The sequence below is a fragment of the Vipera berus genome, assembly GCF_964194415.1.
Source record: "Vipera berus genome assembly, chromosome: 1".
NCBI lineage: Eukaryota > Metazoa > Chordata > Lepidosauria > Squamata > Viperidae > Vipera > Vipera berus.
In genome coordinates this window covers 299701456-299723512 of record NC_138202.1, presented here as the reverse complement: position 1 = coordinate 299723512, position 22057 = coordinate 299701456, and the positions used below count along the sequence as shown (strand labels likewise).

General features: G+C 38.2%; 1 protein-coding gene across 1 annotated transcript in view; it reads left to right on the top strand.

Moving 5' to 3' along the window:
• Window positions 1–21627, top strand: part of KCNK5 (potassium two pore domain channel subfamily K member 5) — a 38287-nt gene extending 16660 nt beyond the window's left edge. Inside the window, exons 2-5 of the mRNA XM_081312736.1 lie at window positions 9740–9851; window positions 14692–14858; window positions 17078–17246; window positions 17889–21627. Coding sequence (XP_081168862.1) covers window positions 9740–9851; window positions 14692–14858; window positions 17078–17246; window positions 17889–18709 — 1269 coding nt within the window. The 3' untranslated portion in view covers window positions 18710–21627. The remainder of the gene's footprint in view (window positions 1–9739; window positions 9852–14691; window positions 14859–17077; window positions 17247–17888) is intronic.
• The last annotated feature ends 430 nt before the right edge of the window (window positions 21628–22057 follow it).

Genomic DNA, 22057 nt, shown 5'->3' with positions numbered 1-22057 from the left:
GAAATTCATATTTATGTGATGTAAAGTGGTTGAATTTTAGGTCCATGTAATGAATCACTCTCATTTTAATTAGTGAATGAGAATGAGCATGCTGATTTTACTTCTCAATTTTACTCCAATTAACATCCATGCCCTAAAGGTAAATTATAGTGCTCCTTAAAAGTTTGAATTGTCAGTATTTCTGCATAAATTTGATCTGAAACTTGAGATGTTCTCCACACAAATCTTAAAACTAAATAAAGAGAACCTAACTGAATCTATGAGTCAAAAACATTATGTTTGTTCATTGAGGAAAAAGATCCAAAGTAACATGTCTATATGTAGCAAAAGTATGTGATTTCTAGGAATTAACAGTTTATTTGAAGGGGAATTCAATCAATGAGATGATAATCAGGGCTCATTGTGAGAGGATTTCCCTTATTTAAAGAACAGAATTCTGGGTATTAACTATCAAAATTGGATCTTCACAACAAAGGGATTTGAAAGTGTGCATGGCTTGAACAAAGGACATTACTGAGGACTTAGAAAAACAGTTGTTGGTACTAACCCATCTGGAAAAGGTTACAAAACTATTTTAAGGAGTTTGGACTCCACAGGCAGAGCATGTAGAAATGGAGGCAATTCTTGACCATAATCTCATTGATATACCAAAATTTTGAACTTGAATATAGGTGGTCCTCAACTTACAACCACAATGGAGCCAAAAATTTATGTTGCTAAGTGAGACATTTGTTAAGTGAGTTTTGTCCCATTTTATGACCTTTCTTTTTTCAATGCCTTTTTCAATGCTGTTGTAACGTTAAATGGTAACTAAATGAACTGTTATAAGTCAAAGACTACCTGTATTTGATGAATAACTATAGATTAAGTGAGCATGGGGTGTAGCAGAAAGGTTTACTGCTCAGTGTTGGAAAGGTAGTGTGGCCCCCAGACTTCCTGTCATGAATCAATAATCTATTGTGACTTTCTGCTCATGAACTGGTATTCTAACCAAGGAATGGAAAGTCTGGTCAATATTGTTCAGAGTGGACAATGCTGAAAAACTGGACTGAATAATTTTATATATAATATGTTTTAGCTCATTCTGTTCTTCCTTTGTCTGTTGTAGTTTTTGCTCCTTTGTGGTCCATATTTATCTATTGGTTTAAGATTGCAAACAGGCTCTCCAGTTCTTCCCAGAAACACCTTCTTGAGCCACTCTGTGCACCTTATCCAACCACCTAGATATCTTAACCACATAATGATCCAAAACGCAGGAGGACTTTATCCTTAGCCAATGTCTCCCCCCCCCGCCATCAGCCATATCTGATAAGAGATACCTAAAGATCCTCTTTGAACAGAGATTGTGTCCATGTGATGGATGAATAACTGAAATGATGGAACACGTTATTCTGTATTGCTCCCACTATGCAGGTACTCACCAAGAATTATCCCTGTTCTTTACTAAATATCCTGGTCATTCTGACTTGTTTTCTCTTTGGTTGTTATTATAACATCAATCTGTTTTTATTTTCTTGACCAGTATTGTTCTATACTTCGTACGGTGTGCTGTAATATTTCTTCTAATCATTTTTAGATATTTTAGAACAATTATATTTTTTCTTCATTACTTTAACTGTGATTTTTGTGTTTTATTTGCTGGTCCATGACTGAATAAAGATTGATTGATTAGACCATATTTATTTCACCCTCTTTGCATATTAAAGCAATAAAAAACATATTCTGAGATACCTACAGTATATACCAGGTGTAGGCAACCTCGGCTCTTTTATGACTTGTGGACCTCAACTTCCAGAATTCCTGAGCCAGCTATGCCAGCTCAGGAATTCTGGGAGTTGAAGTCCACGAGTCATAAAAGAGCTGAGTTTGCCTACCCATGGTATATAATCTCCAAATGATGACAGCATTAAAAATAGTGGTATTACTGGTTTAAAGGGGCAGTAACGTGCATTTTGTGGAAGTATTTTTCACTTCTGCCATAACCTCTACATATCAGTGAAGAAGGGCTCATTTTTATGATGGCCACTGGTGCATGGTTAGCCCTGTTTCTCTGAATAACTATTCCACATCCTTACCAAAAAAAGCTAAAACTCATCTATCAAAATAGATGAGTGAACTGAATTTGTATGCCAGTTAATATATAAGAAATTATTTTATGTTTTTATTTCAAGAAATGGCAAAACTCTGATACAGTATATAGAGAGTATGTTAAGTTCAACTTAGTCATAACAACAAATTAAGGGTAAACAAACATTTCCAATTTGATTGAGGTTATCAGTAACCTGTGGACTGGTAAAATACTTAAAAGGATTCCAACTCTAGCTAACATTTTATAGAGTTGATGTAGAAGTTTTCAAGATTTACGGGTCTGAATTTAGCAAGAAGTTACTTTGCAGCTTTTGGCTGAAACAAATGATCAAAACAGGAAATGCCTCTTGAATATATTTTAGACAATAATATGCTTAAACATTTTGTGTTGATATTGCTATTATTCTCAGATGGGAGTGTTTGTGAAGTTTTACAACTTTTAATTATGATCTCTTATTTCCTAAATGAAGTACAGAGGAATACCGAGTCCTATCCTGTGTTAAATGCCAGTTAAATGAAAGTGAAAAATAACAATAGGTGACAGTGACTTCTAGCATCTTGCCTACTAGTTTGAGTTTGTTTTTTGTTTTCTCTTACCCAAAGGTCATAGAATGTTCCAGAAAATTAAAATGTGAACTTGGACTTCAAATAACACTATGAGGTAGAAGGGAACCAGAGAGAAAAAATGATCAGCCAGGCTACATTAATTTTCTAGAATCATTTGAGAGGTTGGTATGTCAAGTGGCTGAGTTATTTACAAGAGCTGCTTCCTTAACTGCTTGCTCTTGACCCTGATTATGTGCTACTATGTAAACAGCTGGGGTCTAGGAGGCTAAATGTAGGGACATAACATTTCCACTTATGTCTGGTATAGGAAACTGAGATAGGCGGTGATCGAGGATCATATGTGTATGATTTGGATATACTTTGAGGCAGCCATACCATAATGCCTGGGAATGAATTTGCTTGTACACATTACATACATACATACATACATACATTCCTTTGTGAAATACCTAGAAGGGTACTGACACCAATTGCACTTAAGGGAGGGCCAGGCCACATGAGCTACTAATTAACCATTACTAAAGTGGCTGATTTTCCTGTAATATTTATCCAATATTGGGAGAAATATTTATGACAATGGATAGCATTTGTACTATATGAGATGGCTGAATTGTGTCTGCAGTTTAAAAAAAGGACCCCAAATTCAGACAAGCAAAACTAATACCACAGTTTAATATAGGATTGAAAAATGGGCAAAAATGTTCATACTCTTCCAGCCCTTCCCCCCTCCCAAAGTCAATTTGTACAGTATGAAGAAATGGCTTTTGCTGTAGCCATCATCTCTAAAATGACAAAAGTGTTTCCCATTTTTCAACTCCAAGTTAGCTTGGCATAGCCCAGGGGTAGGCAACCTCGGCTCTTTTATGACTCATTTATGACTGAGTCAGCTATGCTGACTCAGGAATTCTGGGAGTTGAAGTCCATGAGTCATAAAAGAGCCGAGGTTGCCTACCCCTGGCATAGCCCATGCCATGATTTGTCTTGGCTTGTGTGTACTTTGCTAGCTATAGGAAACAAAATATCTCCAACTTTAGTTGAGTACTAAATTTGCTTCATTTAAAAAAAGGTACTCAGCAATAATGTTATGGAGTGGAGTCCCCAGATCCCCTATCACTTTAATTAAAATGTAAGTGCCATCTTTGGGTGTTTGCAGCTTGGTGCTTTCTCTGGAAGTGGCCCTATCTGCCAGGAAAAAAAGACTATATTTTAGGATTGGAGAGTATATTGGAGAACAAATTCACCAGTTGCCGTCCAGGAAACTGATGGTTTATATCACATCTGCTGTGATAGCCCTGTGGTGAATTTGCAACTCTTGAATTGAATTCTGAAAGAACACTGGTGAATAGGAATGGGGATGGGGAGAGGGAGGTTTGCTCAGTGGCTTAGGACACTGAGCTTGTCGATCAGATGGTCAGCAGTTTGGCGGGTCGAATCCCGAGTGCCGCATAACAGAGTGAGCGCCTGTTACTCATCCCAGCTTCTGCCCACCTAGCAGTTCGAAAGCACGTAAAAATGCAAGTAGAAAAATAGGGACCACTACGGTGGGAAGGTAACAGCGTTCCGTGCGCCTTTGGCATCTAGTCATGCCAGCCACATGACCACGGAGATGTCCTCGGACAAGCGCTGGCTCTTCAGCTTTGAAACGGAGATGAGCACCGGCCCCTAGAGTCAGAAACGACTAGCACGCATGTGCGGGGGAACCTTTACCTTTACCTTTTAAAAATTAAATATCACAAAATACTGTACAACTGTCCTAAAGGTATTTACTGGTAAACATTCAGACAATCCTATATCGAATTCTGGAGTCAATAACTTATTTTATGCTTTCAATATAGCTCTTTCTTGGCACTAAAAATACTCATGTTATTGCTGCCTCTGTTGTTGATCCTACTTGTATTGGCATGTAAACCTCTTATGCCAAGGGGGCAAACTATTAACATAATCTAGTGAAACCTGTTGGGGCTACAATGTAACCAGTTTCATTGTTGTTGAATATTATTATTGTAATATTCCACTTTATCAAAGTTGATCAGAATTGACTTTACCACTATAACTTCAGATAATAATGCCCTAGTATATTTAGAAAAAATAGCAGCCATTCATAACAAAACTTTGATGGAGCTTAGTCAGTTGTCACATAATTGTTCCAAGTGCTAAGGATGTGCCACATAACTTTCAAGGAAGTTTACAATCAGAAGATATTTACAGTGGAACCTTGTTTTCATGAACCTTGAATCAGTATTTTGGATATAACAGAGATTTAAATTTTGTCCATAACAATACTTGTCTAAAGCAGCCATCAAAATCCTATTTTAGCATATCAGTGCAGATAATGCATGGACTTTTATACATTCAAAAAATCCTATTTGCCATTTAACAAACAGCCAGCTCCCACTGATGATGCCCCTTTTTCCATTAGTGTGTTAAATTGAAGATTTACATTATTGTTTTGTTAAAACCTTAAAAAACCATCCAGAAGGCTGAGCAATGTTTCCAGAATTCAGGTTTTAGCTCTCACTGCCACTTCCCAAACTGTCTGTGATTTATTATTTCAGTAATTTGTATGGTGAGAGTTCACAGACCCAGAATAAGTCTCTCCATACAGTGCTTGCTTGTATGAATGCTCAATTGTTTTATGTTCTTTCGTCACAGTGCAGAACCTTTTCAACTCAGCTCCAATTGATACTTTTGCATTATGTAACTTTTTTCTATCCTGTAAGATTTTGTTTTTGTTTTAATCTCAGAGTAATGAGATTATATATGCGAAGCCTTGTATATGTATTTTCTGTGTATAGCATAGCTAAAAGGCAAGATTTATTTTATTTTATTTTTGGAAAAGAATCCTGTTTGACTATATTCTGTAACTAGAATTTATTTAAACTTAAAATATACTTCCTTGTAGGCACAGGGTGGCTAATAAAGAATTATAAAGCATGAAATCCAAATTATAAGGGCTCTATGATTTAATTATGCGAATGGATTACACTTGTGGCTTTAAACATGTGTTGGACAAATATTCATAGATGTATCCTGTGGTTTTGTGGCTGCTTCCCATAATACACAGTTACTTTACAAATCTAGAGAACAGTGCCTTCAGTTATCTCCTGATCAGACCAAAAATAGCAAAATATAGTTTCAAATTTCTGAAAATCTAAAGAGGTTTAGATATATTATGTTTAAAAAGCATGGTTTTCAGTAGGGAATTTCCTACAAATAGCTATGGCTTAGACCAGGGGTGTCAAACTGCCGGCCCACGGGCCGGATGCGTCACCAGGAAACCACGCCCACCCTATTGCCGGCAATGGAAAAAAAGCTCCAATACGTTGCGAGTTTGACATCCCTGGCTTAGGCAATGCATGAAATTTGCAAGAAGTCTGTGAGGAAAAACTTTCAGCCAAGAATGCTAAGTCTCTATGATTTTTTATAATTGCCATAAATGTAGTCTCTTGATTTTTCTTTTGGTTTTGCAGTTTCCAGATAATAAGAATTGAAGGACCTTTGGGAAAAAAATGTAGATAATAACAATTAAATTCTCTATTAAAAGCAACAATAGGATAATGCTTGTTCTGTTTCACACTTCAAATTGTCAGAACTATCCTGATTTTTTTATGGCTAGTCTGTGATCTCTGAAATTATTTTTGTTGATTTAATCTTGTGTTAAGAAGTACTATAACTAAAGTATGGGGGAAATATAATGAAAGCCGGTGTCAAGCAAGGCCACAGCTCATCCTAAGTCAAAGCCTGCCAATAGGGACCAGAGGGAGGTGCATCTTTGGCAGAGGAACAGCTATGAGTGTAAACTTGTGAAATGTTGACACAGCAGTGAAAAGAGTTGGCCCTGCAGCCTCCTCAGGATATGAATTGAAATGATGGGCTCTTCCTTTCCATCTGCTGATTAATGCTTTCCCCTCTCACCCTGCAACACAAACACTTAAAGATTGTTTCAGCTATTTCATGGATAAGAAATCAGAGTAAACATTTGGGTGGAAACTTTGTTAAGGGTTAAAAATGACATAAATCAAATGAAGCCCAGTGAAATTTACTTCTGCTTAACACAGTTCCTCTAGTCTAACCTAACAGCTAGCAGTAAAACAGAAACAAAAGCAGAGATACAGACATGTGTTTCTCAGAAAATGATCCTTTTCTACATCTGTATGTACTTTGCTGGTCCTGGTGCTTTAGAAGCTGAATTGGCCAAAGTGATGTCTAAATGTCTCGTATAAGAGATAGATGATAGATAGATAGATAGATAGATAGATAGATAGATAGATAGATAGATAGATGATAGATAGATAGATAGATAGATAGATAGATAGATAGATAGATAGATAGATAGATAGATAGATAGATAGGCAGGCAGGCAGGCAGGCAGGCAGGCAGGCAGGCAGGCAGACCTGTTTTGTGGGGCAATTGTGGGGAAAGTAGTATCAAGTTCACAAGTTTTTATTTTCTTCATCTTTTGATTAAATTTATATTTTTGTGTCATTATAACTATAGATTCAGAAAAATAGCTCTAGCCATTCACACATGCAAGTAGTATGCTCAATTAATATAATTGGGTGGATACTGTTTTTTTTAACTGAAAAGTTTTAAAATACATTTTTGAAACATATACCCCATCTACCCCACCCCCCTCCCCATCCCTCCCATCCCTCCCATCCCAATACCCTCCCCCACCGACTTCCCAGAGCCGAATACAGGGTATTACATCATACAATCTTACTCTAAAATATTCTAATTACTATAATTACTCTTTAAACCCTATCGCACTTTAACTCTCCTTAGCCATAGAAAAGAAAAATAATATAGCCTCTAATTACAATAACTAATAACTATTTAAATGCTAAATAATACTTTGTAGTCCCATATTTGTTCTGAATAAAATCAATCCATCTTCTCCATTCCACTATATATCTCTGTTGCGAGTGATCTTTCACATATGCCGATTTTAGCCATTTCTGCCAAGTTCGAAACTTTCAAAGTCCATTCTTCAATTGTAGGCAGGTCCTCCTTCTTCCAGTATTGCGCTACCAAAAGTCTTGCAGCTGTTATTAAATTCAGCATCAATTTAGTTTCTATAGCAGTACAATCAGTGATAATACCCAACAAAAACAATTGTGGTAATTGGGTGGATACTGTTGTGCAAAGCAAAGTCACTTATGCAAAGCAATTGTTCATGTGATTCCAGGTGGCATAGATCATGCCAAACTGAATCATTGTTTCAGCTATAGTTGTTTTAAAAGGTGCACGATGACAGGCACCAAAGCCATGGCACCATTGATTTGCTTATGAATGTATTTGACTTTAGATATCCTTTCTGAATCAGGAATTGAGTGTGGGGTGACAGTGGGGGAAGCTGAGACCATTTCAACTGACACTGGACCACACCTCTTGCCCATTGGCCATTCCATCTGCAGTGGAGGACATAGGACTGAACAATGTGACCTGGACTTCACCTGCTATAACTACAATCTCTATGCATTTTGTTTTGATATTAACTTTATTCTTATCTTCTGCTTACTCTTCTCTGTCTTTTTATAAAGCCAACCTTTGTGCTCAATGTTCTATCTGACCCTGAACTATGAGACTGACTATAATTATCAGATGTTTCTGCACGAATGCCTTGGCATTACAATCAATGTTACCTATTCATGGTTTAACAGAGAGTGATGGTATTATTTAACATATACAGGAAGTATAAGAGATAAGGTATGTTGTTATAGGCATTGCCTGAGTTTCTATACATGCTGTATTATGGGGCAGATGATGTGGCCTATTTTGCAAGCCACATCCAAATTTTTCAGATCAAGCTTTTAGGTTTCAGTTTCTATGAAATATCTACTTAAAGCAAAGACAGTTTGTTTATTGAAGAGATTATACAAGTCTGTTTCATTCCTTTTCACTGGACGAATGAATCCTTTTCGCTGGATTCATTGTTTGTGTATTTTGTGGCATTGGTGTCCCACCATTTTCTGAAGCCTAAGGAGGTGTACGTGAAGGTTTAACCTTATTTTTATCACCAGAAGAAAAGTCTTGTGCTGAGGTACATGTCTGGCCAAAGTCATGCAGTAAACTAGGTGGCTGAATAAGGCTTAAAAATGGTCTTTGCAGGCCCAGTCAAATGCTTCAATTGCTAGACTATTTTACATTGGTTTTCTCTCTGCTGGAATGTGTGCACACAGCCTCTCTCAGAGAGTTAGCACAATGATGTAAACTAAAACCAGGAGGATTGGGTTCAAACTCACCTTCAGCCGTTAGATGATGCCAGGTCAGTGACATATCTTATCCCGCAGAGTTATTTTAGTGTGAATAAAATATAATTGATCCCCATGTGCCTGGAGCTCCTGGAGAAATGGGGGCTATATAAATAAATAGGCCAATAAGAAAAGGTGTAAGTTGCCTCAAAGTACTGACTGTGCAGAACAGTAGTTGATTTTCTTAAATAATGTTACTGGATAAATGCTTGGAAAAATTGCTTTAACAATCACAGAATCTAATTTGCTTTTAATACTGAAAATCAAATTTCAGTAATCAGTAACAAATATAGAAAGATTGATCTTTGAGATTTGACCTGATAGTATAAAACTGATTTTAACAAACGAAGCAAAGAAAAATAACTGGAGAAGTCCAGTTTCATGTAAGCTTATCCAAACAGAGTGAACATACAGGCGTTCCACTGTGGTTCTATTGTTTTGATATTTTTTTTAGCATTACTCTGCCCTGCAAGAGATGATGACACTGGTTGTTTTTAAACAACTATAACAGGATCAACCCACCCACCCCTTCAAATTTAGGTTATTGGTTTCTGCATATAAGAATTTTATTATATTTTTCCAAATGACCTCAGAATTAAATTATTTACCATGTACTGTTGCTTTTCTAGTTTCTAAAATCCACAATTATTGAACATTGTATATTTGTGCTGGTAGTAAGTACATTTTCTTTGTAATTTAAAACTACTATGGCCATGTTTATCATTATGCAACAAACATAGGAAGAATTGGAAAAACACATTTTCTTTCTCTTTCTCTTTTTTAATATATTTTGCTGTGTTTTGAATGATTTGTATCATTTTTTTTAATAGGTGGTCTCAGAAGCTGCTGGGCAAGGAGTTTCAATTGATGCTAATGATACATTTAATTACTGGAACTGGCCTAATGCTGTCATCTTTGCTGCTACAGTGATTACAACCATTGGCAAGTATCAGTTTGTCCATATGGGGGTCCACTCACAATATGGGGAAATACTATTTAATCAAATGAAAAATTAAAACATTGGAGGAAGCTGGAGGGGATTGATTATAAGCTGTCTTAGTTTGGCAGTCTTCTATATTTTAATGTCTCTTTGCCTTTTTAAGACTGGCAGTTTAGAGACTCAGATTGGCATCATGAATAGCTGTACCTGCCCTAGTAGGAATAGATTCCCTATTTACTGACTTTGAATCAATCTGTTATGTAAAATATAGGGGAAGAAAGCACAGAGGAATTAGAGATTTCTATGACAATATTTTCTTCCATAGAAATGCCTAATAATTGGATTTGTAAACCCATAAGCTTCTCCTGAATACAAAGCAGATTATTTTTCAAAAGCTATGTATTTCAAGATGGTGGTTTTACAATACCACAGTGAGAAATGTTTTCCCCGCAGTTCTCAAGGTATTCCTGACTTTGATGGAAAAATTACAGAATAAATATGATAACAGAACTGTTGGATGACTTTTTTTCTGGTTTGCTTTTGTGCTATCCCTGTAAGATACAGAAAAAACATGAGTTACAATGTTTGTTTGTTCCGATGCAGAACACACATAGTGCTGGAAAACAAACTGACCAGGGAAAGTGGGAAAGGGAATTAGAAACCTTGCTGCTAAATCAAATAAAGCACCATGTTTTATTTGTTACTATTATTAAAATCTATTTGAAATATATATGATGGTTCTTCTCTTCCAATTTTTCCCATAAGCAACTCAAGAAAACCAATACAACATTTTTATATTATGGCTTTCACAATGTTTACTAGAACGGGGGTCCACAACCTGTGCACGGTGGCCCATTACTGTGCCATGAGGGGATTGCAACTGGGCCATGGAAAGGACCGGCGAGTGCACACACACGCTGCATTTGTGTGAGTAGCAGGCACACGTGCACACTGCTCATGCAAATGGGGCAGCATGCACGCATGCGCTTGCCGGCCACTTGCACGGAACCACCCCCTCTCCCCCTCACCGTTCTGCAAAGCTGGAAACGTTGGGGAACTCTGTACTTAGAAGATGAATTTAGATCAGCACTCCAGTCATTAACGAAAAAGACTATAGGAACTAATGGACTATCCATTGAAATATGGCAAGCAACTTGAAGAAGAATTAGTCAAGGTCTGTTTGTTTCTTCAGGTCAGAAGCATCACAAAAGGCATACCATATGACATAAAATATAAAATATAAGATTAAAATGTATACAAATTAATCAGTCAAGGTTATAACCAAGCTATAACCAACCAATCAGGAGGATGATATAGTGGCCAACAGAACTAGAAGAAATATTGTACAATATTCTTAATTTCACATTTTGTAGCAAAGCAATGCTTAGGGCCACCCAATGTAGATTAGAACCCTACATGGAAAAATAGATGTCAAATGTTCAACAAGCTTTAGAAAAGAAATATGAGACTTCATTGTTGCTGCACGCTGGATAATTGAAAAAGCCAAAGAATACCAAAAAATGTCATTATGTGCTGAATAATTATAAAAAATCCTTTGAATTGTCAATCATGTTAAGTTGTAGAATGTGCTTTTAAAAACGGGAATCTCAAACATCTCATTGTGAGAAACCTTTAAACCGGTCAGGAAGCAATAGACTGACTCCAGATTGGCAAAGGAATGAGGCAAGACTACATAATCTCTATAATCTATTTATTTAACCTATATGCTGAATATAATATTGAAGCTGGTTTGGAAGATGAGCAGGGCTTTAAAATTGGAGGAAGAAGTATCAGTATCAGTAACTACTATAAATGACACTACTTTGATAACTGAAAAAGCAAAAGATCCGCAAGCTCTAATAATAAAAGTCAAGGAGCTCAGTGAAAAAAATGGAACTAAATTAAACATAAAGACCAAACTAATGAGAACAGGCCTTAGAATAGACAACTACCCTTAGAATTAACAATGAGGGCACTGTCTTAAAGTGTTGGATGGTTTGTGCCTTTTAGGATCAACCATCAGCAGTAAAGGAACAAGCAGTCAAGAAATATGTCACAGAATAAGAGCATCCATGAAAGTCTTGGAAAAGATGTTCAGACACCCTGATGTTTCTGTAACTATAAAGTTCAGATTTGCAAAGGAGATGATATTATTTGTGATACTGCATGAAACTGAAAGTTGGACTTTGAAGGAGCAGAATAGGAAAGGTGTTGGAGAAGACTCCTGAAAATATCATGGACAGCCAAGAAAAGAAATCAATCCAGAGTTGTCACTTGAGGCACAAATGACTAGGATATATTATGAAAAAATAGGATATATTATGAAAAATATATTCTTAGGATATATTATCTCCAAAGACTCCTTGGAGAAGGTTGTGATTCCAGGAAAGATGGAAGGAAAGAGGAAAAGAAGATGATCAGCAGCAAGGTGGATAGACTCAGTTGTAGTGGCAAATGGTCACCATTGGAAGGGTTGGGGGAGATCCAGGGGTTCTCTGGAGGGTGGGGCAGTTGGCCAGAGGCTTGTCCTGCAGGGTGAGGCGAGGCAGGGGGCAGGGTGGGGGTGCCATTGCCGTGGGGCAAGGCAAGGTGAGGCAGGGGCCACCTTGACACCATCGGCCCACACACATAAAGGCCAGCGAACGCATGGGGGCTGACGGTGTCTGTGAGCAGCCACAGCCTGCCAGCCCCTCAACTGGTGCACTCTGGGGCTCCGCAGCCCGCTGCAAATATTGAGCTAGCCCTCTAGCAACAGGCGGAGTAGGGGAGGGGGGAGGTGTGTGATGAAGAAAGGTCAGAAAAGAAATGGTTTGGGAAGCGAGGGCATCTGGGCAGTGGTGGGTGGGGCAAACTCTCCAGCTCCGCATCGGCAGAGGCGCTCCACCTGCTGCTTCAGTGGCTGTGTGGCAGAGCTATGAAGAGGGCTCAGAAGCAGAGTGAAAGGGGAGAGGGTGGGTAGGTAGGTGAGGGGGGATCTGCCAAAGCTGTCCTGAGGAGAAGACAAAAAGCAGTCCCACCTTGCCCACCTCCAGCAATTCAGAGTAGCCACCTCTGAGCTGGACAGCCGGCCAACAGCTGAGGTGGCGATGCAGTGGGTCGTGCCCAGGAAAAGGACAGCATGTGAGACAAGGAGGGACGGGATGGGGAGGAGGGAAACCAACCATGCTAGGATGCATCCGGCCACATGGAACCTCAGCGAGTCAGCGGGCAGTTGGTTGAAAAGAGGGACGGTTGCGGTTCTGCCTGCTTTATTAAGTGGCAGGCTAGGCAGGAGGAGATGGTGGTGGTGATCCCTGCATCTCCAGGCCCAGCCAGCAGCAGCTCTGGAAGCAAAGCTGTGCCGCCCATCCTTGCGCTGGTGGGGGCAAGCTCAGTCATGCGCACACCCCTCACAACTGCTGCTCCACATTGTCCCGTGCACGCCCCCAGCCCCTCGCCTCCATCTCCATCTGCCGGTGTGGAGCCAGAGAAACAGGCTGGGTGGGATGGAGGAGCTGCCAGTGCCATGAGGCGATAGGGGATCAAACCCATGCACCCATTTCCTTGTGTCCTGCTGCAGCATCTCACGCCGCCCCACTGGTGCTGTGGCCGATTTCTGCAATGCATCATGGCTGTGGAAGGATACCAGGAAGTAGGGCACATGGGTCCGATCCCCCTTCCCCCACTGGCTTCGCCTTGTGGCAGCAGCACGGGCAGCTCTCCCCCCACCTGGCCCATTTCCCCGGCTTCATTACCAGTAGCAGCTCCCTCAGTGAGTGCCCCACCGGTATGACTAGTTCCTCTGTTGATGCCATAGCACAGGCGAGGGGGTAGCGGGCTCTCCAGTCTGAAGAAACAGCTCACCCTCTTCCACTACCATGGGCTCCAGCTCTGTCGCCTTCACCGAAATACGGAGGCCCTGTACAGCCACCATCGCCCCCACAGGCCTTTCTACCACTGAAGGAGGGCGAGACCGGAAACAGGAAAAGTGAAGGCGGAAGCTACTCTGGTGAACTCTATGCTGGGGCGACAGTGCGCGTGCCCAGAGAGGGGGCTCTGCGTGCCGCCTCTGGCACACGTGACATAGGTTCGCCACCACTGTGATAGACCATTTTAGGGACATGGGGGAAAAAATCTCTGACTATGAGATTGCTAAGAGTCCACACTGATTTAATTACTCATAACCAACCTCTTAATAATAAATAGTCACTCGGTCTTGTTTTCATTCTTGCCTCTGCCCTGTTTCTCTCTTTTGCTGAGAAATTGTTGAGAGCTGAAACAATGTAATAAAACACGTGTCCTTTATAATAGGTGATTTCCCTCCAGTTGCACTGTGGAACAATTAGAGGTTTTCACTGAGAAGCTGGTAGTGAGAATTGGACTAGTAATGGAAATCAAATGAGGAAAGTCTATGAAATCCACAGAAGGTAGGGAGAAAAGCAGGAATGCTTCAGTCAGCATCTTTGCAGCTGCAAATTTATTGACTGCTGTCTAAATCACTTTTCATTTCAAAAAAATATCTTCAGAGCCAGAAGCATTTTTTTAAAAAAAAGTTCAAGTAATTTATACAATGCAAATAATAGAATTCTTTGTTCAGGTCAGTTCTCTTTTATTCCTCCTTGTAAATATTCACAAGTGTGTGATGGTTTAGACATTGGCAGTGCTGTTAGTCACACATTCTAAATGATCATGTTTTACATGATAGAAGCAAATCCAACATGAGAACATCATGCATAAAACTGTCATCTGTGAATAAGCTCTATAATTTTTTTTCAGCACCTAATCCTAAAAGACAAATTACACCTTTTATCACATGTGACTGTCCTGGCATGGTTAACTTTTTATCACAATATTATTTTTCAGGTTATGGAAATGTTGCTCCAAAAACTTCAGCTGGGCGACTTTTCTGTATCTTTTATGGACTTTTTGGTGTTCCACTCTGCTTAACATGGATCAGTGCTTTGGGGAAATTTTTTGGTGGTCGTGCCAAGAGGCTGGGCCAGTTCCTGACAAAGAGAGGAGTAAGCCTGGTATGGAATTCTGTTTAATTTGCTTCCAGCACATGAAAATTATTGAAATTATGTTGTTGTTGTTGTTGTTGTTGTTAGTTGCGAAGTCGTGTCCGACCCATCGCGACCCTATGGACAATGTTCCTCCAGGCCTTCCTGTCCTCTACCATCTTCTGGAGTCCATCTAAGCTCACGCCTACTGCTTCAATGACTCCATCCAGCCACCTCATTCTCTGTCGTCCCCTTCTTCTATTGCCCTCAATCTTTCCCAGCATTAGGCTCTTCTCCAGTGAGTCCTTCCTTCTCATTAGGTGGCCAAAGTATTTGAGTTTTAGCTTCAGGATCTGGCCTTCTAAAGAGCAGTCAGGGTTGATCTCCTCTAGGACTGACCGGTTTGATCGCCTTGCAGTCCAAGGAACTCACAGGAGTCTTCTCCAGCACCAGAGTTCAAAGGCCTCAATTCTTTGGCGCTCAGCCTTTCTTATGAAATTGAAATTATATGGAATCCAATTTAAGGAAGGATTCTATAGCATCTTTAAACCCTAACTAATAGTTAATGTGATTTTTTAAAAATCCATTCTCCAGTTCCACACCTTTGCCCCTAGACAACAATGCTAAAAAAACCCCAAAACATAATTTCTATTAAAGGCATAAATCTTCATAATTTTTGGATTTTTGGCCCAGAACTGCCACTAGGTTTTCTGTATTAACTGTTTTATAGCAAGGAATTTGATGAGTGGAACACTATCATCTCTAATGTAAGAATGCAGAATACTACCTAAAACAAATCTGCTTAATTTGTACGTGTCATTTTCTTGTTCCTGTATTAAAACTATGTGGTTTCATAGGATTTTCACTTTTTCTCTTTTCTTTTAAATTCCCTAGATTTGAGAATTCTGCTTTCTCAACTAGACAGAGTACTTATGTTCTGCCCATCTTATGCAACTTCTGCATTTTGCTATGTCAGTTATTTGTTTCCTGTTCCTTGGTGCTGTTTATAGCTTCCTTGACTAATAAGAAAGCTGACTGTAAACCAGAATAAGCTAACCATTTAGATTTTAATGCAACATTCACCCAGTCAGTATCATAATGCCCTGATGTAAATCAGTGTTGCAGCTACATCTGGTATATTATGCCTGGCTCTGGTTACCAGACTTCAAAAAGGATATAGTATAGTCAGAGAAAGTTAAAATCAACTGAAATGATCAAGGAGCCATAGCTGCTTCTCTATGAGCCTTTTTCATTTAGAAAGGAAATGAATGAGAGGTGACATAACTGAGGTGCACAAAATTTTGAATGGTGTTAATAAAGACTTAACAAGAAACTATGTTCCCTTTGGCAAAATATAGAAACTAGAGTTCTTATATTTTCACAAAGACAACATAGTTTCTTCTTGTCTCCTTTATTCACACCATTCAAAATTTTGTGCACCTCAGTTGTCTTACCTCTCATTCATTTCCTCATTCACCCAGTGAAATTGAATCAGGATACACAAAAGAGTTTGTTTTTTAAACATAACACTTCATTGATCTTTGGAATTTGGAATGACATGATGACTACCAGCTTGGCTACTTTAAAAAAAATGCTGGACCAATTCATAAAAATCATGAGGATCAGAGGCTTTGCATCTGAAGGCCATCTCCTGGAAACCAGCAGTCTCTTTGTGCAATTGAGTGGCCATTGTGAGAATACACTGCTGAACTAGATTGACAGAGGTCCATTCCAGCAGGGCAGTGCTTATGTTCTAGGCCTGACTATTGTTTTAACAGATCATATTTTATATGGTTATAGTCTTGGAAAATGCATCTGGTATGTCATTTTTTTCAGTTGTGAAATGTGTTAAAGAGCCATTAAAGGGAAATTAGAAATTATAAAAGTGTTATTAAAAGGACATTTTTCAAGGAATTTCTACAATTTATTATTATAGTTGGTGGAGTAGGGATGGAATCAAAGAGAACACTTCACCAAGCAAAAATGACATGCTATTAATCTACCATATAGGACTTTGTGCGCACACATGAAACAGGAAGTAAAGTAGAAATTTTCAACCTTGTTTCTGCCTGCACAAAATAGCCAAAAATAATAGCAACTTCCTTATAGCTTACAGTTACTTATTCTGTTGTTACTGCAAGATAGTATATCAAAAAATATGACAAGATGGACTTTCTAAATATGAGCAAAAATCTACTAAATGTAGTTTGCACTGTATGATTGATCCTTCTTCCTTCCATTTATTACAGAGAAAGGCACAAATTACTTGCACAGCTATCTTCATCGTTTGGGGCATTCTAGTCCACTTAGTTCTTCCTCCCTTGGTTTTTACGGTGACTGAAGAATGGGATTACATTGAAGGCCTCTACTTCTCATTCATCACCATCACCACAATAGGATTTGGAGACTATGTTGCTGGTCAGTAATAAACCTGTCATTTGAATAGCTTCTAACGTGCATATTCTGTGAATATGCCTTTAAAGATTTTAAAACATGCAAATAGAAATGAGCAGTACTACAAGTAATTACAATTAAGATTAAGTAATACGTTGGCCTCTGTGCTATGCAGAGAGTCAAGACAAAAAAAGAGATAAGATGAAAAAAAATTATCTCAGGGAACAACCATGGAACTGTGTGTATTTGCTGTTCTGCTTCCTCTAAGACAGATGATATCTACAATGCTTTCATTGTCTAAACTTATGGGTAGCTTGACAAACAAATAAGCCTAGATTGCAAAATGTTATTTATTATTTGTGTCTGTTTGATGTTGAAATAATCATTTAGTTAACAAACTTTGAATGTTTTTCTTTGTAATTTTCAGAGTAGATTGTTATCAGCTTAGTACCTGAGCCTCATTTGACTACTGAGGTCACAGAAAGGGGATACGCTAGGCTTCTAGACATTTGCTGAAACTTCCTGTAAATGTGCCATAAGCATAACTTATCCATGAAAATGTTGAATTTTTAGTAATGGAAACAAATTTCTGGATCAATGGAACACCTACAGATGTGCAGTAGCTGAATTTATATTTCTTGCACTCTTTTTTTCTCCTCTTTTTAGGTGTGAATCCAAATATGAACTATCACTCCCTCTATAGATACTTTGTGGAGGTGTGGATCTACCTAGGCCTTGCTTGGCTTTCACTGTTTGTCAATTGGAAGGTCAGCATGTTTGTAGAAGTTCACAAAGCAATCAAGAAACGAAGGAAAAAAAGAAAAGAATCCTTTGAAAATCCCTCTCCCACCAAAAAAGCTCTTCAGATGCCTAACACAAAAGATATTAACATATTCAGTTTCCTTTCCAAAAAGGAAGAAAGTTACAATGATCTCATTAAGCAGATTGGAAAGAAGGCTTTGAAAACAAGCAGTGACAAAATTCTCAACTCAGAGCAAACCAAGCCAACCTTACAACATACCAATAAAGATCTCAAAGTGATGTACACAAGGAACAATGTGTTTGACTATGACAAGGTTTCTCTTGGACTGCAGAACTACCATGTGATGAGGCATTTGACTGACAAACGTCTCGGGGATAGCCCAGTGGAGGGCAATGTGTTTGTAAATCAGCTGGACCGGATCAGTGAAGAAGAAGGGGAAGCCTGGGATTCGCGGGATTATCGACCTTTGATTTTTGAAAATGCCAACATAACATTTGTAAATGAGGATGAGGATGAAGAGGATGACCTTTCAGATGATGAAGAAACTTCAAAGTCTTCAGTGGACGACAATCTTGCCCAGGAGCCTCAAACCCCCGAGAAACTGGTGAAATTTTCATCCTCTGATGAATCTACTTTTACCGGTAATGAGATGGAGATATCAGTGCCTTATGAACAGCTTATCAATGAGTATAACACAGCAAATACTGCCAATGCTGCAACGTGAGAAAGGTGGGAGGGAGTTTCTTGAAATCATATGATGCAAAAAAATTTAATAGACAATGATCTGAATCAACAACCATAAGTGAAGGAGAAGGAATATCCAATGAGATATTTTCCACTACTTCCTTCTATTAGCTGACTGAAAACGTGTGTTGCCTGGATCTTGTCTTTTGATGAATTTTACTCACTATGAAATAATTGTTCTAAAACCTTGAAGGTTCTCTAGGAATTTGGTAGTTCTTGAATTTAAGAGAGCAAAAGCCTAAACTTATTGGGCCTGTCCTTTCTTTCTTTCTTTCTTTCTTTCTTTCTTTCTTTCTTTCTTTCTTTCTTTCTTTCTTTCTTTCTTTCTTTCTTTCTTTCTTTCTTTCTCTTTCTTTCTTTCTTTCTTTCTTTCTTTCGAGTAAAGTTCTTAAGATTGCAGTCAGACTGGTTTTGGGTTGATTGCAGGCCATGATTGCATTGGATTACTGCACTAACTCTTCAGCTCTGAAGAAACTGAATACAAATCATGCGACGGTTCAGAGGGGAAATTATTGATAGATTTATCATAATCACACCACAAAACTCTCATCATTCTCCTTTAAGGGATGCTTGAACTGGAAGAGCAAAGTATTCTGAAGGCCAGAGTTGAGATACATGGGTGGCTTGACTAGTGTCTGTTGAATTATGAACAGAAGTTCATGAACAAAAATACTAACTTGAAACACAGGATCAATCTACTGGAAGTATGGATCTTGTATGGACAAGAAGCTGAATATTTCCAAATGTTCTCAGTGTTCATGAAAAGCACATATAACTGATTGAAATAACTGATTGAAATAAGAATGGTGCAAGAAGATACATAGAGGACATTTAAAAATGAAGAAAAGCACAGTGATAAACTTCTCTTTTGCATCAGAAGTGCCCTTTCACCATCCATACTCTATACTTGAATGAACTTCATTTATAGGTCTAAGTGAAGTTTAAAGGAACTCTGCTTTTGAATCAGTGTATCTTATTGAATTGGTTGAATAGCTGAAGTTCCATTTGAAGGATTTAATAACTCTTCTTTCTTCTGTCAGTGGCTCCATTTCTATAAAGATTTCCACTCCATCTAGTACTTTAGAGTTGGTAATATTGTGTTATGAGCTGAAATACCACTATAGTATTTCAGCTGGCTTTCTAAATAAAGTATTAGCTTATTTTTAATGAACTCCCTTAACACAAAAGAAGGAGTATGAGAAGTATTACAGAAGCAACTAAATGTAATTGTCACATCAAAATTTATCTATCTTTATATTGCTATGAAACTGTCACAATGATTGGGATTATTTTTAAGGTAGAAAACTGCCTATGATTTGTAACTTTCTATTGAAAAACAATTCTCAATAATATTCTAGCAGTATAAGTACTGGAGCTACTTGGATGATTTACACTCCAGTGTAAATCTTTTATGTTATAGTTCGGTGGCTTCAGTCTGGAAATGGAATGAAAATTATGGCGATTGAAAACTTGGGGAGAGGATTTTGGAATTGAAAATGGTAATAAGGTCAAGTGGAATTTTGTGGTACTAATTGTGAATAATAAGATACATTCAAATCTACTCAATTGCTGTAATTTTGACTCTGTTGTGAGAGTGGATGTATTCTATTATCTTTAGAAACATGTCTCTAACTAGATGAACACTCCTGTTAGCAAACTCTTCTTGAAAAGACAGTTTTAAAATATTTGCTGGGAAAAAGTCCATTCCTGTTTTGAATTGTATACAGTTTGTGCAGAAATGTTTGTAGAAACTTGATTACTAAGGAACCCAACAGTTGTATTTTCATACAGTTATTTCATTGAAGGTTCCAGCGTTACCCTTTCGAGGCTATTCTTGTTGTTCACTAAAACATGGTAGCTATTTTGACTAGATGGTTCCTTGAAAGACAAGGTTGATTTTTATTAGTATACAGTAAACCATCTTTATCATCAAACAACTCAAAAGACCCAGAGATGCTGTCTTCAATTTACATTTCTAATTGAGCGGTTCTTAGTAATGAGTACCACTTGTGTCATGTGTAAGTGACAAAACTATATCTGGAGTTCCTGAAAGTAACTTTTTTAACCTGATGTATTCTGGGATATATTTCGTAAATGAGTGGATAAAAGTTTGCCTCTGCACTAAAGAAGCACACAGTAATGTGTACAATGAATGTTATTAAAGTTTTACAGCGTTTTAAATACAGTACAGGAACAGAAAGGTGAGAATGCACGATAAGTGTATGTTGCTGCTTTTAGGGTGACTATTGTGTTGGATTGTTTAGGTGCTGGATTGCACAGGTAGACAGATGTGAGAGGATACAAGTTTGAAACAGCTTGCATCTAGAGATAAGGTCCTTTATAAAATTCAGGCTTGGTGCTGCTCTTCAGGTTTGATGCATAAGGTATTAACACCTTCCTTTAAAAGTGTTTGTCTAGCTGTCAAATAAGCATCATGTTTTTAAATTTGAAATCAAGATAAAATGGATAGCTAGACTTTTGATTTGCTACTTGGGGAAGATCTCATTAGTGGAAATTTATTCCAAGTGCTTGGACCATCGACAAGAGCCTTAATTCTTAATAATTCCATTTTGTGCCTTGCTACAGGTGAAATGACAAAATGTACTTACTCACTGTGACTAGCAAAAAGATGTATGAAGTGTTTTATTAGCTGCGTAATGTCTTCAGTTGCCCTTTCTCTGAGTACAGTTTTCCAGCAGGCATTACCTGGTGGTAATTTGGCCCTATTAGAGAATTGATCTTCCTTACTGATAGGAAATATTGTCTTCTATGTTTTAAGAGAAGCTGGATTTTTTGTTCTGAGTCTTTATTTATGGCCCTAGACAAATAAATTAAAGATGATGACAAAGGAGACAATTTTTGTACTGACTGTGGAATTGGACGAAGTAACCACATTTATTCAGAAAGGAGGTACAATAGTAGCTGGAGTATCTGTGATTCTCTGGCTCCCTGACTACATTTTGGAAAGAATTTACATAAGATAAAATACTCTGGAATGTAAGATTTACAAACCACTACTGCTTTTTTATTGGAGAGGGAGGAGTGTACAGTTTAACAGAGCTAACCACATTAGCTTTGGGCTCATGTTATGTAGCTGTTTACAGAAGACATTTTTTAAAAATGGTTGCTAGCTATCAAAAGCACCAGAGCATCAATGCTATTCATATGTTTCAATACAACAGGGGGGGGGGCTCTTCTTAGTTATCTCTATAAACTGTTGATCATGAAGCCTTAATACTGCTTTGCCTGTTTTTCCCTATAACCAATATTGTGAGTTGGATCAGAGAAACCTAGAGCCTAGCTAGGTAAACTTCACTGTGTTGTTGTT